This window comes from Lacerta agilis, chromosome 9 (genome assembly GCF_009819535.1).
Source record: "Lacerta agilis isolate rLacAgi1 chromosome 9, rLacAgi1.pri, whole genome shotgun sequence".
Classification (NCBI taxonomy): Eukaryota; Metazoa; Chordata; class Lepidosauria; order Squamata; family Lacertidae; genus Lacerta; species Lacerta agilis.
This window is the reverse complement of record NC_046320.1, coordinates 59,817,847-59,837,619: the sequence shown is the minus strand read 5'-3', so window position 1 is coordinate 59,837,619 and position 19,773 is coordinate 59,817,847. Positions and strand designations below refer to the sequence as shown.

Here is a 19,773-nt window from a genome sequence, read left to right as displayed (position 1 = left end):
GTGTATCTGATTCTTGTTAAACTAGCTTGGGGGCGGGATCTGCATGGGGTTAACTCTCTGGTGTGTGTTTTCCTTTTGGCAAACAAAAGTACAATCAGCTGCCATCAGTGATTTGACCAGAAGGAATTTTTGTGTCGCAGTCTCAGTTGCATACTCAACAGAAATTTTATATCTATTGAATAGGCTTAAAAGGCAGCCTTATCTGAATCTTCCAAGGTCAGGAAAAAATACTGAATACATGGCTTCCTTTGGTCTTGCTGGGGTAGAGATTTCTCTCCTGCTTGGACTGCTGAATAAATCAGTCGGTTCCCCCACCTCCACCCCACCCAAAAAGAAAGAATAATGGAAATTCCAATCCTGCTAGATGTTGTTAAATTAGCTAACTAGGATTACATTTTGAAATCAGCATGTCATATACTGATTAATAATTGGCAACTTTTTGTGGGGAAGCAATATGAAGTCAAGGACGCGGGTGGCGCTGTGGTCTAAATCACAGAGCCTAGGGCTTGCCGACCAGAAGGTCAGTGGTTCAAATCCCCGCGGCGGGGTGAGCTCCCGTTGCTCAGTCCCAGCTCCTGCCAACCTAGCAGTTCGAAAGCACGTCAAAGTGCAAGTAGATAAATAGGTACCGCTCTGGCGGGAAGGTAAACGGTGTTTCTGTGCGCTGCTCTGGCTCGCCAGAAGCGGCTTAGTCATGCTGGCCACATGACCCGGAAGCTGTACGCTGGCTCCCTCGGCCAATAAAGCGAGATGAGCACCTAAATCCCAGAGTTGTCTGTGACTGGACCCTAACGGTCAGGGGTACCTTTACCTTTACCTAATATGAAGTCAATCACATTCATCTCTATAGATATAACACTTTCTAGCAAGCAATTAACACCCCACCAGCCACATTTTCAGCCGAAGAGCAAGAACGGAAAGGCTGGAAGATGATTTTCGATTGATTCACTCCCCCTGAAGCTTGAGGGCTGGGCGGACAGGCCTTTAACCTTCTCACCTCAGTGGTAGTGTGAACAGCAATGAAGGCTTGAGCAAATTTCTCCTTTTAGGCTATTCAGCTGTTTTTGACCAGTGTGGTGTAGTGATTAAGAGTGGTGGACTCGTAATCTGGCGAACTGGGTTTGCTTCCCCGCTCCTCCACATGCAGTTGCTGGGTGACCTTGGGCTAGGCACACTTCTTTGAAGTCTCTCAGCCCCACTCACCTCACAGAGTGTTTGTTGTGGGGGAGGAAGGGAAAGGAGATTGTGAGCAGCTTTGAGACTCCTTAAGGGGAGTGAAAGGCGAGATATCAAGTCAAAACTCCTCTTCTCTTCTTTGCTCGTGCGTGGAGGAACTCAGCAGCTGTGATACAGAAGAGGGCAAGTGCCTCGTCAAATCCTCTCTTGCTGTACAAACCTCATCCAAATACGTTAGAAGGACCCTTTTCCTGTGTCCATGCTGCATAATTGGAAGAGGTGATGGGGGTGGCTACTTGGGGATCAGCCAGGCTACTTGGGGACCAGAGTTTGTGCACAGGCCTCCAGTAGCTTCTCTCTGTTGTGCATTTAGTCCCTCCTGCAGCTTGGGAAAACTATGTAGATAAAAGCACCCTTCCACTGTGCTTATATCTAGCTGCATGGGAAACCATGGGTGTAAGCCTGTGGCTCCTTACCTGATCCAGCTGCCCAGGCCACTTGCTGTTAGCCAGGATAGAAAAACAGCACCAATGCTGACTGATTTTTAACACTGTACTTTGTTATTGACACCTGGCCTGAGACCATTTAGTGAAACGCAGGTAAGAAATCCAGTTAATAATAATAATAATAATAATAATAATAATAATGTCATGTTCTGCATTTGTCCTTTTATAGCAGGAAGATTCTCTGAGAAACGATCAGAAAAAAGTCAAGATGGACAGGGAAACCAAATCACCCCCGTTATCAGGTCACAAAGATTCCAGTAAAAACAAGTGAGTATGAAGTTTTTGTGTAAATAAGTTGGGGAGAGTGGCTCCCTTTTTGTGCTTTCAACTTTTTTTAAAAAAATCATTATTTTGGCTAAAGAGTGGCCAAGTCTACAGCATGGATATTGTGGCTGTGGCTGTCTCAGTTGCAGGATTCTAACCTTTTCTACTACTTGCACCACTAAAGGCTGTTGGGACTGTGGTGGCGATATCCAGAAACCCCCATACACAGCGTTGTTAATATGCATGTTACGAAACAGTTAGCAAATATTTGCTTTGTTATCAGTGCTGCGTTTGTTCAAACTGTTCTTTCCCCTTAGATTAAATCTGAGGCACCTAGTAGATCCCAAGGCTTGCTGGTAAGGACACTTATTTTTAAAACTTTATAAAATTGCCCAGGCTTTGGGCACCAAACCTCTAAACCCTGATGTGGCCAGGGATCTGTGTGTTCTTAACTCTCGCCAGAAGGGGAAGAGCTCAGGCAATTTTGTTGTTGCTGTTTGGGTGCTTAGAACAGGGAGTTCTGCCCTTTCGCCCACAGAACAACGGCTGGTAATGTGGAAATATCTTTCTGAGGCAGTGTTCCTGCAGCCTTGGCTGATGCACATGAATGCATATAAACATATGCATATTTGGATCGGGAGCATAGTGAATTGTGATGAGGATGCAGCATGTTTTTACATAAAGAATAAATCAAACCAGTGTTTCTCGAACTTAGCTCTCGTTTCTAATTTAGAACAAACTGCAGTTTTCCATTTAAAAGAAAAAAAGGGCCTGAAATCATGTTTGGTCCTGGTTAGAACAAACCACAGTTTCCCACATTCAAATATAATGGGGGGACAGAAAATGGGAAGCTCTGAACTTCCTCTGTTTGTACATGGAAAAAAGAAGGGTTTGCCGCAGCCTGTTCTAGGAGGAAATCATGGTTTTGCATTACTTATGAACCAGGCCGCAGACTTAACAAGAAGATCTTGGTCTACATTGCAACACAGTTCTGCAAAGTGCAAGGGACTGTGGAATTAGCCAGCCACAAGGAGTGGGTCCCTAGCTGTTTTTCTACTACAACTGCTATCATCCCTAGCTAGCAGGACCAATGGTCAGAGATAATGGAAATTGTAGTCCAACAACAGCTGGGGACCCGACTTCAAGAAACACAGAATTTAACCAAGATAATCTCCGAAGAGCTAGTCTTTGAGAGTGTTAGATTTGAGCATGTGTGATATAGCTTCACGTTCCAAGTTCTGCCATAAAACTTATGTAACATATCCAGACCTGGTACTGGAATTTGAAAAACAAAATATGATGAATATTGCAGAGGACCAGTGATATGTAGTGGTTATGGTATTAGAACTGCGGGAACCCAGATTCAAATCCTTGTACAGAATACACCTTGGATTAGCCACTATCTCTTGGCTCAAACTACCCCATAGGATTGTTTTGGGGGTGAAATCTTGGGCAGGAGCACCATGCATTCTACTTTGAGCTCCATGGAGGAAAAGCAGCATATAAGTGCACCAAATAAATAGTAGTTAAAGAAACAAAAATTCTGGTGGCCATACTAGAATCTGCAACAATAAATCCTTTGAATCTTAAAAGAGCACATTGTGCAGGATGTTCTTACTATCGTTGCACTCCTACAAATAATCATTTTGCATTCTGACAATATTTTAACATTCTTTGCCAATCCATTGTTTTACTTAATCCTAAAGTAATTGGCAGGATTCTATAGATAAATATGTATGCAGGGTGATTGCAATCTTGAGCCGAAGGAAAATAGGAACAGGTGGTACCTCTGAGCATCTTTCATTTGAAACTTGCTTGTTGCGCTATAAAAGGACTGCATTGTGGTCACCTCTCAGTCTGGCTGAGAGAATTCTTAGCATTGCAGCTGTGAGTCGCTGCCCCAGTTTCTGACCCTGTGTAGTGCAGAGATCAGAAACGAAATCTATGTTCAATGTACAGTGGTACCTCTGGTTACGTACTTAATTCGTTCTGGAAGTCCATTCTTAACCTGAAACTGTTCTTAACCTGAAGCACCACTTTAGCTAATGGGGCCTCCTGCTGCCGCTGCACCTCCAGAGCACGATTTCTGTTCTAATCCTGCAGCTTAACCTGAAGCGTTATTTCTGGGTTAGCGGAGTCTGTAACCTGAAGCATATGTAACCCGAGGTACCACTGTACACAAAATGACTTGCTGTGACTTAAGCCATGGATCTGAAAGGGCTCAAGAATGACACTGGGAGTCCTTTTGACAGTCTTCAAAAGTATTTTGTTTAAAATCAAAATGTTTCTGTGCACAGACAAATAATAATAAATAAACAGTGGTTCTGCATCTGCAGTGGGGCTTTGAACAACAGCCATGGTCCTATGACGGCAAACCACTTTTGAAATGGGAGGATAGCTTCAGTTGTTTGCCCAAACTTCTGGGTCCACCTGAAAGTAGCTCTTTGGATCTCAGACATCGTGGGGACCAAATTGTCATGTCTCCCAGCAGCTACATTTAATCAGATCCTTAGCTTCAGTTCTGCTTTACAGACAAAACCCAAGGGTGTGTTATTCTGGATACATGTTTGGCTTCTGCAGATGCTTAATGTGCAAATGAATTGCCAGAAAGTCCCTAATTCCCCCTCCCCACTGCTCTTGATGAAGTCTTTTCAGCTGTCTGTTTTGCAGCATCTCCCACTAAATAAACAGAGAGCCCCTGTGTTTCCCCTGGAAAATTGGGTCTTTCCGCCAATGAACGTGTTACAGTAAGCCATATGGCTTAAAACTGATTTGATTCGCCCTCTCCAGGATTTCAAAGCCATCAGTAGAGACACAAAGAAAAGAGATACCACTGCCGCCACCGCTGCCGCCTCCACCACCGCTGCTACCGTCGTCTCCTGCGCAAAAACCAGCCAAGATGGCCCAGAAGAGGCCAAAGAATGAAAGCGGTGCCTGCAGCCAGCCTCCTGGTCTCAGTATCAGCACTGCCAAGAGCAAGGAAAGCCACAAGGATTCTTCATCCTCCAAGCACAGGAAACTGGAGGGGAAGCCTTCCGAAAGCTCAAAAAGCAACAAAGTAGGTGTCAGTAACTAATTCACAATTGGAGCCTTTGATGATGACCTCTTCCTTACAGTGCTTGACCTTGGGCTGCTCAGGGAAGAAGGTTTCAAATACTTATTTGGGGGGTGGCATTTTAAGGGACCCAGGTGGCGCTGTGGGTTAAACCACAGAGTCTAGGGCTTGCTGATCAGAAGGTTGGCGGTCCGAATCCCTGTGATGGGGTGAGCTCCCGTTGTTCGGTCCCAGCTCCTGCCCACCTAGCAGTTCGAAAGCACGTCAAAGTGCAAGTAGATAAATAGTTACCGCTTCAGTGGGAAGGTAAACAGCGTTTCCGTGCGCTGCTCTGGTTCGCCAGAAAGCGGTTTTGTCATACTGGCCACATGACCCGGAAGCTGTCTGCGGACAAATGCCGGCTCCCTTGGCCTATAGAGCGAGATGAGCCCTGCAACCCCAGAGTCGGACACGACTGAACCTAATGGTCAGGGGTCCCTTTACCTTTATTTTAAGGCTTGCTCCAGTCTCCCAAGCAGCCCCTAATATTAATAACTGTTTGGTGCAAGAGCTGTCAGTCTGGGAACTGCCTCTACTATATATACTTTCTCCCTTTCAGTGAGTTTCCCATTCAACATTTTCTGCCTAGTTTATTTGTGTCTCTTTCCCCCCGGGTGGGGTGGGGTGGGGGATAGGTAGAGCAAGCAGGCTGATGTTACTTATACCATAAACCACCCTGTCGTGAAGTGCTTAAAAATACATTCATCGTGTTGCAGGCTCACTCCTTGGTATCACACATATTATTACACACACACACAAACACCACTTTTCACTTAAAGTATACCAAAGCCTTGTACCGCATAGCACAAAATACAGTAATCGAATAATGAATGGGTTGTTGTAGCAAAGTTATCCTGATCTAGGAAAGATTGTAGCTTGTATACCCGTCCAAAGTTGTTACACAATCCATTTATGGAATTCATTGCTCTGAGTTACGATGATGGCCACCAGCTAAAATGGCTTTTTATAAAGCATGGCATAGATTCATTGGGGGAGGGGGGTGTCTGTCTGTGGCTATTGACCATGATAAATAAATAGAATATCTATGTTTCAACCTTGTTGTACCTATGTTGTACCTTGTAGTAGCATCTAGCAGCCAAAAGAAGGGTAGGATTGATGTTTTCAAGCCCTGCTTGTGCAGGGCATCTAGCTTGCTCCTCTTGGGGCAATGCTGGACTAGCTAAAACCTTGGCCTGAACTACAACTTGTTGGGAACTACAACTGGAGAGGCAGAACCATTGCTGTGCAATTTGGCTTCAAATAGTGTTGAAAATGAGGCCATCGTTCTTTTCTTTCGCTTTTAAAAACAATATTTCTTCATAGTTCTTTTCTAATATGCATGCCAAATACACTTAAGGCAAGGAAGAGTAGTGAAGAAAATAAACCCTTAAACCCTGCTCCCAACTGATCAGTTGGTTATTTGAGTTTGTTTGTTGTTTGCAAATGTTAAGTTAAATGTTTCGCTGCTTTAGATTTTCAGACCTCTCTGAGATAACCTTAAGAACTGCTGTCACCTGCATCCAGCTGGAAAAAAATTCAGCAGGCCGTTCACCCATCATGTGGATGAGCAGCAGCCGTATTACTTCCTAACACTAGATGCAAATTCATGCTCACTTGGGGCTTTTGAATCAAAGGGGGTGGGGAGTCCATGACTTGCTCTTTTCCACCTTCTAGAAAACATTCAGCCTGCTGGAATATTTCTAGTCAGAAGCCAAGTTTCCTCATCGTGCTCTGTTAAAAAATGAAGTGAAAAGAGATGTCCTGGAACAAATAAATGCATGTTCATCTTGGAAAGGAACAGTTCTGATGTGGCTATTTTTTTCCTGAGTACATAACTTATCTGATGCCTTTCCTCTTTGACTTCTCAGAGATCTGCAGATGATGTTCCAAATCCTTTCCCAGTGCCTTCTTTGCCAAATGGTACCTCCAAGCCAACAAAACCTCAGGGCAAGCCGCACAAGTAAGAATGCAGTTTCTGTTCCTTTCTGGTTAAGTTCTCTTTTGAGTTCTCGTTTTACCTTTCTTGTGTCAACAACCTAGCTTGATGTTCTCTGAGGGAAAAAAAATCTTGTTTTTTTAAAGTCTCCCCTACCCCACCAAAGTCCAGATAGATGCCATGTTGCTTCTCCATTCAAACTTTCCCCTCATATGGCTTGTACACATGGACCCCTCGATTTATTTTTACAGCTTCTGATGTAGTCTTAAATTTTCAAACAATATATATGATAGTAACAGTCAGAATTAGAACCAAGAGGATGTTGTGCATCCTTTGTCTCTTATATTTCAAGCAAGGAAGCATGACTAGAACTATGGCATATTATGGTGTTAGAACTCTGTAGTGAGTGTATCTCCTTAAAATTCAGGAGCATGGCTTGCATTTTTTATTTTATTTTATTTTATTTTTTATTTTTTTAATCATTGCACATATAAAATTAGCATACTGGGGAGAGACGTTTAGCATTGTTCTCTCCCTCATGCTAGTTTATTGAATGCAGGGAGCCTTTAAGTTGGAGAAGCGTGGAGACATCACACATAAAGATCTCTCTCTCTATCTCTATCTCTATGTCTTGACAAGTGTTAGGCAATTAGCTCTTTGGTGTAAAAGAGCTCAGTTCATTAATGCATGTTTAGGAGGTTTGACGAATTCAACCTATGCAGAGCAACAGCATGTACATTTTTCAAAACTAGTATTTCGTTTACTTTTTTAAAAAAACTGAAAAATCCCATTCTGTTTTATGTCTCACTTCAGACAACATCCAGTGGAATTTCACTTAAACGAGGCCAAAAGGTTGAGGCACAAAGCCGACACAATGGTAAGTGCTCTGACTTAGTGCTGGATGCAAGAAAGTTTGTCCAAAGTTCTGAGCAGTGGGATAACTAAACTCCCTTCTGCTTAATTAAAGTGTAGAAATTCTGTAGGTGGAACTCATTTCCTGCATTTGCTTAATCCAGGCATCAGTGTTATGGTTCGCGACACTTAACAGCTACTGGAAAGAATTTTTTTTAGTTTTTATTTTGTTTTGACTATGGCAGACCAACATGGCTACCTACCTGTAACTGGAACTAACAGCTTGTGTTACTCAGGCCTGGTGCTCTGTGATGCTCTTTCGTGGCAGGCGAGGCTACTTCCCTTCGGCCTCTGTGGTCTTGGCAAGGCATTAACACCGAGAGAGCTTGGCTTGGGACATCCACCCCCCCCGGTCATTCCCCACCCCCACTTCAACTCTGCTTCTCCAACAGTCTTTTTAGACACGAGCTGTTTATACCATTCAGTCCATTGCTTTTTAAAATACGGGGGAATGTTCAAAAGTGGTGTACCCCCCATATTCTGGTGGTGTAAAGCCCATTCTGCTACCTCATTCTGAAGGCTACAAAGTTCAATTCTGGGTTTGGTTTCTGGTTGTTGCTTGGAGTGGGACAGAATATAGGGAATAGTCACTTAAGACACGTATGCTACTCAAGTCACATAGCTACTCAAGTCACATAGCACAGCCTTCCCCGACTTGGTACACAGCATTTGCTTTTGGACTACAAGTCCCATCAACCCCAGCCATCTATTTGGGATGTTCCGAAAGGGCGTAGCAGCATGCTGTCAAGTAGTTGACATTTGCCAGCACCAGTGTGCGCATACATTGACTTCCTTATTCAGTTATGAAAGTAGATTATTCGCTTTCTAATAGCCCCTGGTCCTTCCCTTCCCTCCTGCTTTGAAAAAGCTAAAAAGCTTTTTACTGATTAGAGAAAGCTAGTCTGGTTGCATAACGCCATTTACCTTAAGCAGCAGTAATGAGTTCTTCCCTCTCAGATACACCAGTTTCTGAGTGCATTGGTTCCAGTGGATGATGTAATAATCATGCTTAACAGCAAGAAGTGAATAGATTTGGTGCTTCAAAATATATGTGCGTTCCTTGAAATGGTCTTGTTAAACTTTTGCACACTTCCGTTCCGTTCCATTCTTGGGACCCACTTCTGCTCACTTGTTCCATGTGTTTTGGGCATGGATTACAAATGCATTGCCCGTGGGTCACATGCACCCAGAGAAGCCATCCCTGGAGACTGCAGGGTCTCATCCCCCTGCCCCCTCTTAAATTTGGCCTGGGGAAAAAGCCTCCCATTGGCTCCAACAGAAATATTTTTATCAAGCCTAATTGTTAGCAGTGCGTGATCTTCCTGGAGACTGAAGTTGGAGGGAGGAAAGGTAAACTCTTGTCTCCCTAGCTGCAGTCTCCAGGAAAATCACCCCAGCCTCCCAATAAAATTAAGCTTGGGGGAAAAAAATCACTGAAGGAGGACTTCAGATTGTTGCTTGTTTGCAGTAAACAAACCATAGCTAAGCATGTTAAGTGTGTATGTGGGCGTTAAAAGGGGGAGCAAGGGAAATGCCTTCAAATGGAAATTGGCTGGCATTGTGAGGCTAGAGGTTCCCATGTGCAATTCTTGCTGTCAGTCCAAATGATTGCACAGAGCATTGAGCCCTTGTTAGTTGACCATCATTTGTCTTCTCTCCCAACAGACAGATGACATTGGCAAGGCCTTCAAGTACTTGGATGCTGCCCTATCCTTGATTGAGTGTGGCATTGCCATGGAATCTGATCCTCTCTCACCAAAGCCAGCCTACAGCATGTTCGCAGAGACCATAGACCTCATCAAGTAAGTGGGACACCCCTTCCTTGCCTAGTAATAAGCACGTCCCCTTATGCTCATACTCCCAATTTCTACTCTCCCTGAGCATAGATACACTAGGGGCCTTCCCCCCACCCTCTTGCCCTTTTTGCTTTGCATTGGCGAAGGACCTGAGCCATTGGTGCCATTATGAAATGGAGAAATCGACAGCTATATACTTTTACTTTGAAGATAGCAGGTGGGCTATCTAAATGAGAAAAAAATAAGTAAGCCCATGTAATTTAGAAGCCTTCCCCCATTCCACCCTGGGTCAAATAATCAGTTTTCTAAATCGGCACTGTTTCCTCAATGTCAGCAGGACTATCTGGATTCAGTAAGCAAGTCGGGATGTATGTTTTCATTATTAAAAACAGCCATTTTATTTATTTATTTATTTGCTTGCTTTATCACAGATTCATAATGACATTAAAATACTTTGCGGACTCTTCAACAAACACGCATGAAAAAATCTTCATTGTTTTTTGGTGAGTGGATCTTCTGTTTTCAAGCGTTCTAGTTTGAGAAATAAGGTGGGGGGAGCGTTTTAAAAAAAAGATAGGTACATTAATTCCGATGGATTCAAGATACGTGAAAGGAGATTTCTGACTAAATCTTAGAAAGAACTTTCTGACAGTGATAGCCATTTGACAGTGGAACAGACTCCCTTAGGAGGTTGTGGACTCTCCTTCATTATGGCCATCTGTCATGGATGGTTTTGTTGAGATTCCTGCATTGCAGGGGGCTGGACTAGATGACCCTTGGGGTCCCAACTCTGCAGTTCTATGATAAACTGATAATGTAGGGAAAAAAACCTTATGTTTACCCAGTGTACAATACCATTAAAAGGAAGTTAGGATACCATTTTTTTCTTCTTCTGTGTTTTACATGGTTTCTTAAAACAGCAAAGTAATTAAAACAAACAAACAATGTAGCTAGAGTGATACAGAATTATTTTAAAGATTGTCAAGAAACTGTATGTGACACCCATTAGGAAAAGTGGAATATAAAACCATTCTCCCCCCCCCCCAAAAAAAAATTTCTCCCCAGCCCTGGCTTCACTGGGTTACCACAAAAACACCCTCACTATTTTAGAGTGGCTGGGGAAACCCAGCCTAAGGGGCGGGGTATAAGTAATAAAATTATTATTGTTTTATATTTTATTTTCATGTGGAGAGGTTATAGCACAGTGGTTGAACATAGGCTTTGCATGCCCCAAGTCTTGAGTTCTATTCAGCTTCAGGACAGTTGCAGATCCCATACTTTGCAGTTCTTGGGTTCAGCCCCCAGCATATCTGGTTAAAAGACTCAGTCAGCAGAGGGTGGGAGAGATCTCTTTCTGTCTTGGGGAGACGCTGCCAATCAGAGCAGACAGTAATGAGCTAGATGGACCAAAGGTCTGATAAGGCAGCTTCATATGCTCAATGTTGGTTGTGTTTTCACAGCATGCGCTGCCAAGCCATTCTGTACATGGCGATGTTTCGCTACAAGAAGGACACAGCAATAAAGTATTCCCGGACCCTTATTGAACACTTCAAGGTAGAGAATGAAAACGTTGTGCGTCGTATTTTGCAAGCGACTTGGGGTTGGTTCTAACGCAGCATCAGAACTTGATTTAAAAATAAACACATAAGCTTTGTGACATCAGTCTTTGGGTCAGATCCAACAATAGTTTGTGGGCAGTTTGCGCTGAATACTCTGCTTTATTTGCGTGAGCAGCATAACATTGAAGCGGCAACCTCATGCAAGATCATAGCTCCCTTTTCCTTGACATGGTGTGTCCCTCCACCCCCGTGTTGTTCCTTTTTCTCTTTTATTACAAAAGGATAATAGGGATCTTGTAAATCGCTCACAAGGTAGTGTGCTAACATGAGGATTTGTTGTTGTTCAGTCGTTCAGTCGTGTCCGACTCTTCGTGACCCCATGGACCAGGGCACGCCAGGCACGCCTATCTTTCACTGCCTCCCACATTTTGGCCAAACTCATGCCAGTCGCTTCGAGAACACTGTCCAACCATCTCATCCTCTGTCGTCCCCTTCTCCTTGTGCCCTCCATCTTCCCCAACATCAGGGTCTTTTCCAGGGAGTCTTCTCTTCTCGTGAGGTGGCCAAAGTACTGGAGCCTCAACTTCAGGATCTGTCCTTCCAGTGAGCACTCAGGGCTGATTTCCTTGAGAATGGATAGGTTTGATCTTCTTGCAGTCCGTGGGACTCTCAAGAGTCTCATACTGTCAGAACAGACTCTTGGTTCTAAGTTCAGAAGTAACACTGCTAGTCCAATAAGCAAAAGGTTTATCAGACCCAGAAGGATTGTGCCCGCATTACTTTCCCTCCCGTTCTAGCCTCCCTTCTCTTGCAAGACTTGCTGCAAGACTTCTGATTTGTTGAACCACAGTTTCCCAGCACATTAAAACTAGAGTTCACAAATCAGGATTGCAAGCTGCAATTTGATCCTGGTTTGCTAGACCAAAGTTTCCCAGTTTGGACATAACAGGAAACTGTGTTTTAACACACACACCCCACCCCCCAGATTTACATTGTGGCAAGTGAATGAGGATGTGTGTAGGCACAACACTCATTCTCACTTCAGACAGACCTCAGATTACCATTGTTTACCTTACCCAATTCAGACAATTCTCTTAGAAGAGACAGACATCAAGCAATATGAATACATGGCATCTTACAAGGTGTAGTTAAAAATGTAATGTTGGAACTGGTTGCAAGTTGGTGTCAAATGTGAACTAAGTAGATTTCCATTCCTTGTTTCAGAGTTCTTCTAGAATTACACAAGCACCTTCTCCGTGTGTTGCCAGGTAATACTGAAATCTATATCATCCTTCCCTTGTTAAAAAAGGTTGAAACCTGATTTTGAAATAATAATAAAAGTTTCATGCTGTACCTACATGGGAAGTTTAAGGCTGGTTTAGTGTCAAGAGGGTGAATTGGGGATTTCTGTTGGCTTTTTCTCCTGAGGCTTGTAACTATACTTTTAGGCTCCAAACCTATGCCCACTTATTTAGAAGGAAGGTTCACCGAACAGACTTGGAATTGCCTCTGAGCAGATGTGTAAAAGATGGCTCTGCCATCCTTTCCCCTCAAGTCTGATCTGTCTGTTAATGTGATGGAACAGATAGAGTTGGGCTGAGCAACTCTTGGCCTAGATCTCACTTAGTTCACTAGATGGAAAGCACACTTGCTTAAGGCCTTCTCTTCCACCCATCTACTTAAATTGTTGGCAGTGATATAGGAGGTGAAGTTTTAGTCTTGCCATTTTTAGCAAGGGAAGGGCGATAGGGGTGGAGCACCCCAGGTTCCAGAGGAGGGTGGGTGACACTCGGCGGCCCCTCCTGCCACTCCCCGCCGCCCGGCACCCCATCCGTACTGCTCCATGGATGGACGGGGCAGCCTCATGAGCTGCGGCTCCCTCGGTTGCCGTGGGAGCAGCAGCGCTGGGCCAGATGCCCAAAGTGTGTCACGACACACAGAACACCTTGCCCCCAGGCCGCCCCCCAGGGGGTGCCTCCGCATGCTGCCTCGGGCGGCCAAGAGGCTTCCTCCATGCCTGGCCACAACAGCCACTGCCATTGAGTGGAGTTTCCGCTCTCCAACTGGAATTAGCCACCCAATGAATCACTGCTCCCCTCAGCTGATAGGAACACTGCTTAGTGTCCTGTCAAGAGTTCCTTGCAGAAGCTGTGGCAAATAAGATTTGAACTGGCTGTGTTTGACTCTTTACGCACAATAAGGCAAAAGGCAATGAATGACTGATTGTATGATGGTGGCTCCCAACTGTTCAGGTTCTTAGCTGAAAACTGCATATTAACGAACAAAGCAAGTACTCAGCCTTGGGGTCTGAGTGTACAGTGGAGGGCATGTGTGTGAGAAGAACAGAATGCCAGAGCACGTCTTTCCATAGATGTCTTTTTCAGAAAAGGCAAGTGGGACCATTGCATCACCCAGCGCTTCTGTTTAGTATTCCAGTTGGCCATGGCTTTTCCCGGGACAGCCCATTCCATTCCCCCTCCAGTCCTGGTTCTCTGTTTGCTTCCCCCCTCCTAAAGATAATGAAACTCCGCACCTGAATTCACTGATGGTATATATGGCGATTCTTGTGTTTTGTCCTTCAGGAGTATAGGCACACCATCCCCTCTTTCCCCGATGCCCTCTCCAGCCGGCTCTGTGAGCTCCCAGACAGGTTCCAGCGGCAGCAGCTGTGGAAGTGGAAGCATTGGCTCCTCGGTCAACGTTCCTCACTTTATCCCAACCATCACTTCTTCCTTTGTTGGCATCACTTCTTATATTCTCTATGCCTACGATTTCTGGGAACAAGCTGATGTTTTGGCCAGGAAGAATAAGAGTAAGGCTTTTGTTTTCCTGTGTTTCAACTGACATAGTCCATGCAGCACACTGAGGCTTTGCTTTTCCTCGGGAGGTCTATTTTGCACATTATTTGGAGAGCTGCATAAATAAGCTCAGTGGCATCTGGGACCTAAGGCAGAGGGCCATTCCCGGTTCTGCTACCTGATACCCTGGAAGAGCTGCTGCCAGTCCAAAAGGGAAATGAACAGTAGTAACTGTTTCTGCCTGCCCCCTTGAAATAAAATACCTAGCAGTTAGTTTCATCTAGCACTGTTCAGAATGCATGGGATCCTAAAGGACAGAAGTAAAGACAAATGTGGCAGTCATTAAGTAAGCAAAGCAGGAGATTAATTTTAGGTGGTCTCTTGGTAAAGAGCCAATGCAAGTCAAATTAGGTAAGAGTTATCTTATGGCTGATGGACATTTAAACTCCAATCCTCCAAAAATTGAAATGACATGTTCAGGCACTGCTTGTCTCTGGCGACAACCTTGGGGTGCAGAATATCGGCAATATTGTCTAATTCACTTCCTGTTACTGGGAACTTGTAAGTCACCCAGATTTATGAGGTGGGGGGGGTTATAGTCACCTTTCTTTGCCCCTTGATAATATTCTTAGAAGGCAGAATAGTATGTTCTCCATGTTCTTAAAAAATAAGAAAATCAAAATCACGAACCACGGAAAGCTGGATTCAGTATGAATCAGATAAAGTACATTAGCATGGTTTCACATAATTAATATAATTACTTTGTTTCTCAGTCATACTGTTAAGCAAGGAGCTCTGCAGGGTGCTGACCCTCCCCCCCCCAAATCTCTTTTAGCATCCAAGCATATCTTAATCTCCATCTGGACTAGGAAGATGTTTTGGGGTTCAAATGCAAGATGAGATTCCTGAGAAACTGAATTTTGCTCCTAATACCAAGTATTATGTGCTGTGTGGTTGGTCTCCCCCCCCCCCCCGCACTGCTGCAGAACTGGAGCAGGCAGATAGTGCTGCTGTAAACACCTATGGTGAAAACTCGGCCCATGCAGGTCTTAAGAGTGAGGTACTTTCAGCTAAGCATTTAGGCAGCTTGAACGATGCCTCCTATATTTCTGCCGAACCCTTTCCATGCCTGAGCTGTGCAGACCGCAAGGAGCCAAACGTGTGACGCCAGATTTCCTTTCTTTTCTCTTTCTTTCCCTCTCAGAGTTTTTCTCCGAGCTCAGTGCTGCTGCCTGCCCTCTCTCGCTGAACAGCAGTATGATCGAACTGGTACACTACACCCGCCAGGGTTTGCAGTGGCTGAGACTGCAACCAAGCACGCCTTAACTGGTGCTTCGAGGCCGGAGACCCTTGCCTTGGACTCTTTGCACTTTGAAAAGCCTCCGAAAGCAGCCTGGTTGGCTGGCTTGTTGGGATTTATAAGCGCCTGGAACAAGGAAGGATGGAGCTTGGTGGAAGGGGATCTGGCGCCACTGGAAAACTTTAAGGACTATATTTGCTACGGTGCCAATAGGCCACCTGGAAGATGAGAAGAGGCCTCAAAAGTGGAGAATGCCTTTCTTTCTTTTTTTTTCAAAGGACAAAGTGCAATGTTCTCTTTTTTCATTTCTCTTTTTCCCGTCATGGTTCAATGTGTCAATGGTCTATAAACATTTCGTTACATGAATAACCAGCAGGACAAAAAAAAAAAAGTACACACATGAAGAAGTGCCGATGAGAAGGAAAACCGTCTCCCAAAGAAATTTCTGCAACACCTCAAAGGATGCAACGTCCATGGGCCCAGCATAGTCTTCAGATTTGTTTGCCTCTCTTCTCCCCCCCCCCCTTCTTTAAAATGTAAACCACAAAATGCAATCTGTAGCATGTGTTCTTGTTCCTGGAGGGCGGGATGGACAGAGACTCACAAAGGAAGTGGGGTGACCCAGCAGCACGAGCCCACCTTCTTTTAAATACAAAATGGCAAAGCTATCTTCCTCCTTCCCCCCCTCTCTCCACTTGCCAGCCATAGCTATTTGTTGCACTACTACCCTCCCCCCCCCCTTTGATGGGTGGGCTTGTAGCCCGTGTCAGACATATTCAGATTCTGTAGCTGGCCTGCCCAGCCCCTGCCTCTTCCCTGCCAGTCCCAGCTCTCGTGGTTTTGTGGTATTGCGGCCATGCGTGTGGGGCATTGACAATCTCGTATGGGAAACAGGAAATCTGGGACTGCGTTGTCAGAAGCCTCTTGTGAATAGAGGATGCACAGTGTAGGTGTGTTTACCCCCTCCCTACGGGGTGGCAAGGTGGGGTGTGTGGGCTGGCTTCCCCTCCCCATCAAATTTAGTTGAGCAATACTGCACTAATGAATTGAACTGGAATTGCTTGCAACCACTGTCTTCAGTACTTTAAAAATACCGTTCTTTCAGTTCCCCTGTAGTCCATACAGTGGACACACTTGACGTTTCAGCAGAGGGGTTTGGTCTTGGTCTTACAGGGCAAGCACAGTTCATGGTGGCTCTTTTGCACAAGCAGGAATCTGAGGAGTCCCTGGCTAACACAGGAGAAGAGGAGTTGGGCAGTCAGGAGGGCTCATACTGGCTGTAGCAAGATTATTTTTCAGTTTTGGATCCTTAAAGCAGGAGGAACTTCATAGCACACCATTTCACTTCATGGTCTCCGAAATGGCTGCTTTGGTTTTTGTTTGCACTGGTTATTGATGCCCAACTTCCATTTCTACTGGCGAGTACGACACCTGACCGTAAGATTTGGCATAACCCCTTCCTTTTAAATATCTCCATTTCCTCAACGGTAACCTATTGTTTTGGCCAACTTTCAATCCCTAGCCATGTTCAAGGACAGTAAATGACAATTGTCTTAGATTTGCAAGCATATCCTCGTGTGTCTTTATAAAATTCCCAATTGAAGAGAGGGGCTTCAGGACTGTAGCACCTCTGGCCTATTTACTGCTCTCTGTTTAGTCTAACTCATTAAAGACCCATTTTTCTGTTCTCCTTCCAACTTGTGCCTTAACTGTCCCATTTGCTCCTGTCACCACCTGGCTTTATGACAGAGCAGTGGGAATCTCTTCCAAATAAACTGTGCTTGAGTGCGGCATCACAGTTTCCTTTACAGCTGACTCCTGATAATAAAATGTCAGTCTGACATTCTTACATGTTTGTCCCATATAAAACTGCCCTGCAGCATTGAAGCAGTATTCCTGTTTAGAAGGACCTGTTATGTACTTGTAGGGTTTGCTAAAATGTCATAGCTTCTGTGATTCAATAGTAGGGTGTATTCCTGCAGCTCCTCTGGGAACACAGCCCTGCAAAAGGTCAGCACGAGGAAGCTGGTCTCATGGAAAGTTGAAGCCTTAGTTGATTTCAGGGAAAAGCCACTTTCTCCAATGGGGAGCAAGTTCCATATTTTCATCCCAATGTAATGTTGTTCCTTAGGGTTGAACTAGACTTGGGGAAGACAGCCAGGATCTTCATTGAAGTGCAGCAAAATAGTCCATGGAGGGCACAACTTGTCTGGCACCCTGCTTTCTTGGTGCAATGCAGCCGGAGGAAGGAAGGGTTTAGCAGTGTTCCATGCCTGCCCCACCGTGGCTCTTGACACCCCCCTGCCCCTCCTCTGCTTTGGGGCTGCTGGGCAGACTCAGGTCACCAAATTCCAGAGCTTCTGTTGCATGCTTAGCTCCTTACACGAGCAGGTTCCAATCAGAAATGATGTGGAAAAGGAAAACAAGGCAAGGGAAAAGCAAATCCAAATATCAGGTGGTTGCCCTTTCCTGGAAAAGGACACACAAAGCAATTATGGTTGCGCCCAGGTGTCTTCTCATAGTAAGCTCTTGGGTCCGGCCAAGAAGCAAATGCACACTAAACTCGTTTTGTTTCTCTTTTCCAAATCATGTCCCTCTCTTCTGACTGGTTGATAGCTGTAGTCTCAGGACAGGCTTTCTCTTCCTTTCTCTGCTCCCCTCCTCCCCACTCCTGGCCAAATGGCATCCGACTCAGCCAGCCGCTGTTTGCCTTGCTGCTGCTTTTGCTCTGTTAAAACACACCCTGAGCTTAAGAATCCCCGGTTGTGAAGGGACCCACTTTTTGACCTGCTTGTTGAGCACTTTATCCAAGGGGTAGTGATAATTGGTTCCTGTTCAATCCATTTATGCTGCTGACTTTATATTACTGTTTGCTGGGTGATGCAAAGATGAGCAGCAAAGAACATAGGCTTTTTCCTCCTCCTTCAACCAACCAATGAACAGAAAGATTCCAATCTGATTTGGTCCAGGAATGTCCTATTCCAAAACCAAACAGGAGCACAGCTTCCTTCTTAACGCTCATAGAAGCTAAGCTGAATTACGTGTGACATGTTCTGCAATTTCTTTTTATTTTACATGCAGTTGCAAAGAAGCAGTTGGTCTGTGGGGAATCATGCTTAGGAAGCTTATAACCTCTTGACTTTTTTTTTAAATTAAAGATGAATTGAAGAATCAGAGAAAATGTCATTTCACCCCCTTTCCAGACTCTGGTACCCCAGATGTTGATGGAACTGCCATTGATTTCAGCCAGGGCCTGGGGCCCAGCCTTTCTAAGGAGCAAGAAGTAAATTTGTTTTGCCGTTTTAAACACAGGTCAATGGAGCTGTATACTTAAAGCAGCCTCCTTTCCCAGATGATATTTATTTAGAATTATAATTAATGTATTTAAATTGCCAATGTTCTATATGTCTAAGATACCATTATTTAATAATTTGAAAGTTCCATTGACACTGGAGATGTGGACTGAAAGATTGATGACAATTTTATTTTTAAAGGGCGGTATCTCTTGCCCCCCCTTTAGTTTCTTTATATATAAAAAAGAACTCTACATTAAAATTTATTATAGGGTGTTGTCTCTCCCATTTGTAAATAACATTTTCTGCCCTGTATATTGGTGATATTTCCAGGTTGATTTGTTAAATTCATGTGGGGTAATAAAATAAATATTAAATGAAACAGCACTTTTCTTGAGTGTCGGTGTGGAAATATTTTTAAGCCATTAACAGCTCCTGCATTGGTCTCCAAAAACAAAACAAAACAAAACACCACCAGTGATATACTGGTAGGGTAGCAGGCTTCTGCACTGAACAGAATGCCAGCACCTCAACTTTCAAAGAGAAGAATTCTGTATCGTTTCAGTGTCTGGATCTCTGAAAATTCCAGTAACAGCAGTGCTGTCCAGAAAAGACGCCACCAGAATCCTTCAAGAAAGCCCTGCACATCTTGCACCCCTCTAAGCTGAATACAGCCCCTGCCCCAGCTACAAACAAAAGCTGACCTGAACTTCCTGTTTTGCTGCCTGCCTGTGTTTCAAGCCAGCATTAGCCTCCAGTATCCTTGGGCAACTGCCATGGCTCAAGTACCTAGTGGGGGCTCCAATGGAACTGATACCTGCACTGGGATACTCCTTGGCAGAGTGCCCAGCATAAATAACATTACTTCGTGGCACCAGAGTCCCACTACTGTTTGGTGGGCCCACTGAAGGGCCCTGAGGTACAAAGGGGAGCTCTCAGATGGCACCACGTTGAAGGCCAAAACAAGGTTCTAATCGGCCCCCTTATGTCACCAGGTAGCCCCAAAGACCTGGATGCTTTTGGTGGATTAGAAGGTGCACAGGTGTCATCTGGGGTTTTATCCCTTAATTACAAATGAAGCTGGTAATTTTTAGTGATCTTAATAGTGCAGGGTAGTAACTTCTTGACTTTGCTTATGA

The 19,773-nt window shown here is 44.6% G+C and overlaps 1 protein-coding gene across 7 annotated transcripts in view; it reads left to right on the top strand.

The window, feature by feature from the left end:
- Nucleotides 1–19,021, top strand: part of AFF1 (AF4/FMR2 family member 1) — a 136,865-nt gene extending 117,844 nt beyond the window's left edge. For 5 of the 7 annotated variants that reach the window (XM_033160643.1, XM_033160642.1, XM_033160649.1 and 2 more), the window contains 11 exons: nucleotides 1,852–1,949; nucleotides 2,264–2,302; nucleotides 4,737–5,004; nucleotides 6,909–7,000; nucleotides 7,790–7,853; nucleotides 9,554–9,690; nucleotides 10,116–10,187; nucleotides 11,145–11,238; nucleotides 12,468–12,511; nucleotides 13,826–14,055; nucleotides 15,246–19,021. In XM_033160643.1, coding sequence (XP_033016534.1) covers nucleotides 1,852–1,949; nucleotides 2,264–2,302; nucleotides 4,737–5,004; nucleotides 6,909–7,000; nucleotides 7,790–7,853; nucleotides 9,554–9,690; nucleotides 10,116–10,187; nucleotides 11,145–11,238; nucleotides 12,468–12,511; nucleotides 13,826–14,055; nucleotides 15,246–15,367 — 1,260 coding nt within the window. In that variant the 3' untranslated portion in view covers nucleotides 15,368–19,021. The remainder of the gene's footprint in view (nucleotides 1–1,851; nucleotides 1,950–2,263; nucleotides 2,303–4,736; nucleotides 5,005–6,908; nucleotides 7,001–7,789; nucleotides 7,854–9,553; nucleotides 9,691–10,115; nucleotides 10,188–11,144; nucleotides 11,239–12,467; nucleotides 12,512–13,825; nucleotides 14,056–15,245) is intronic. The other 2 variants (XM_033160645.1, XM_033160646.1) reach the window with 1 other exon arrangement.
- The last annotated feature ends 752 nt before the right edge of the window (nucleotides 19,022–19,773 follow it).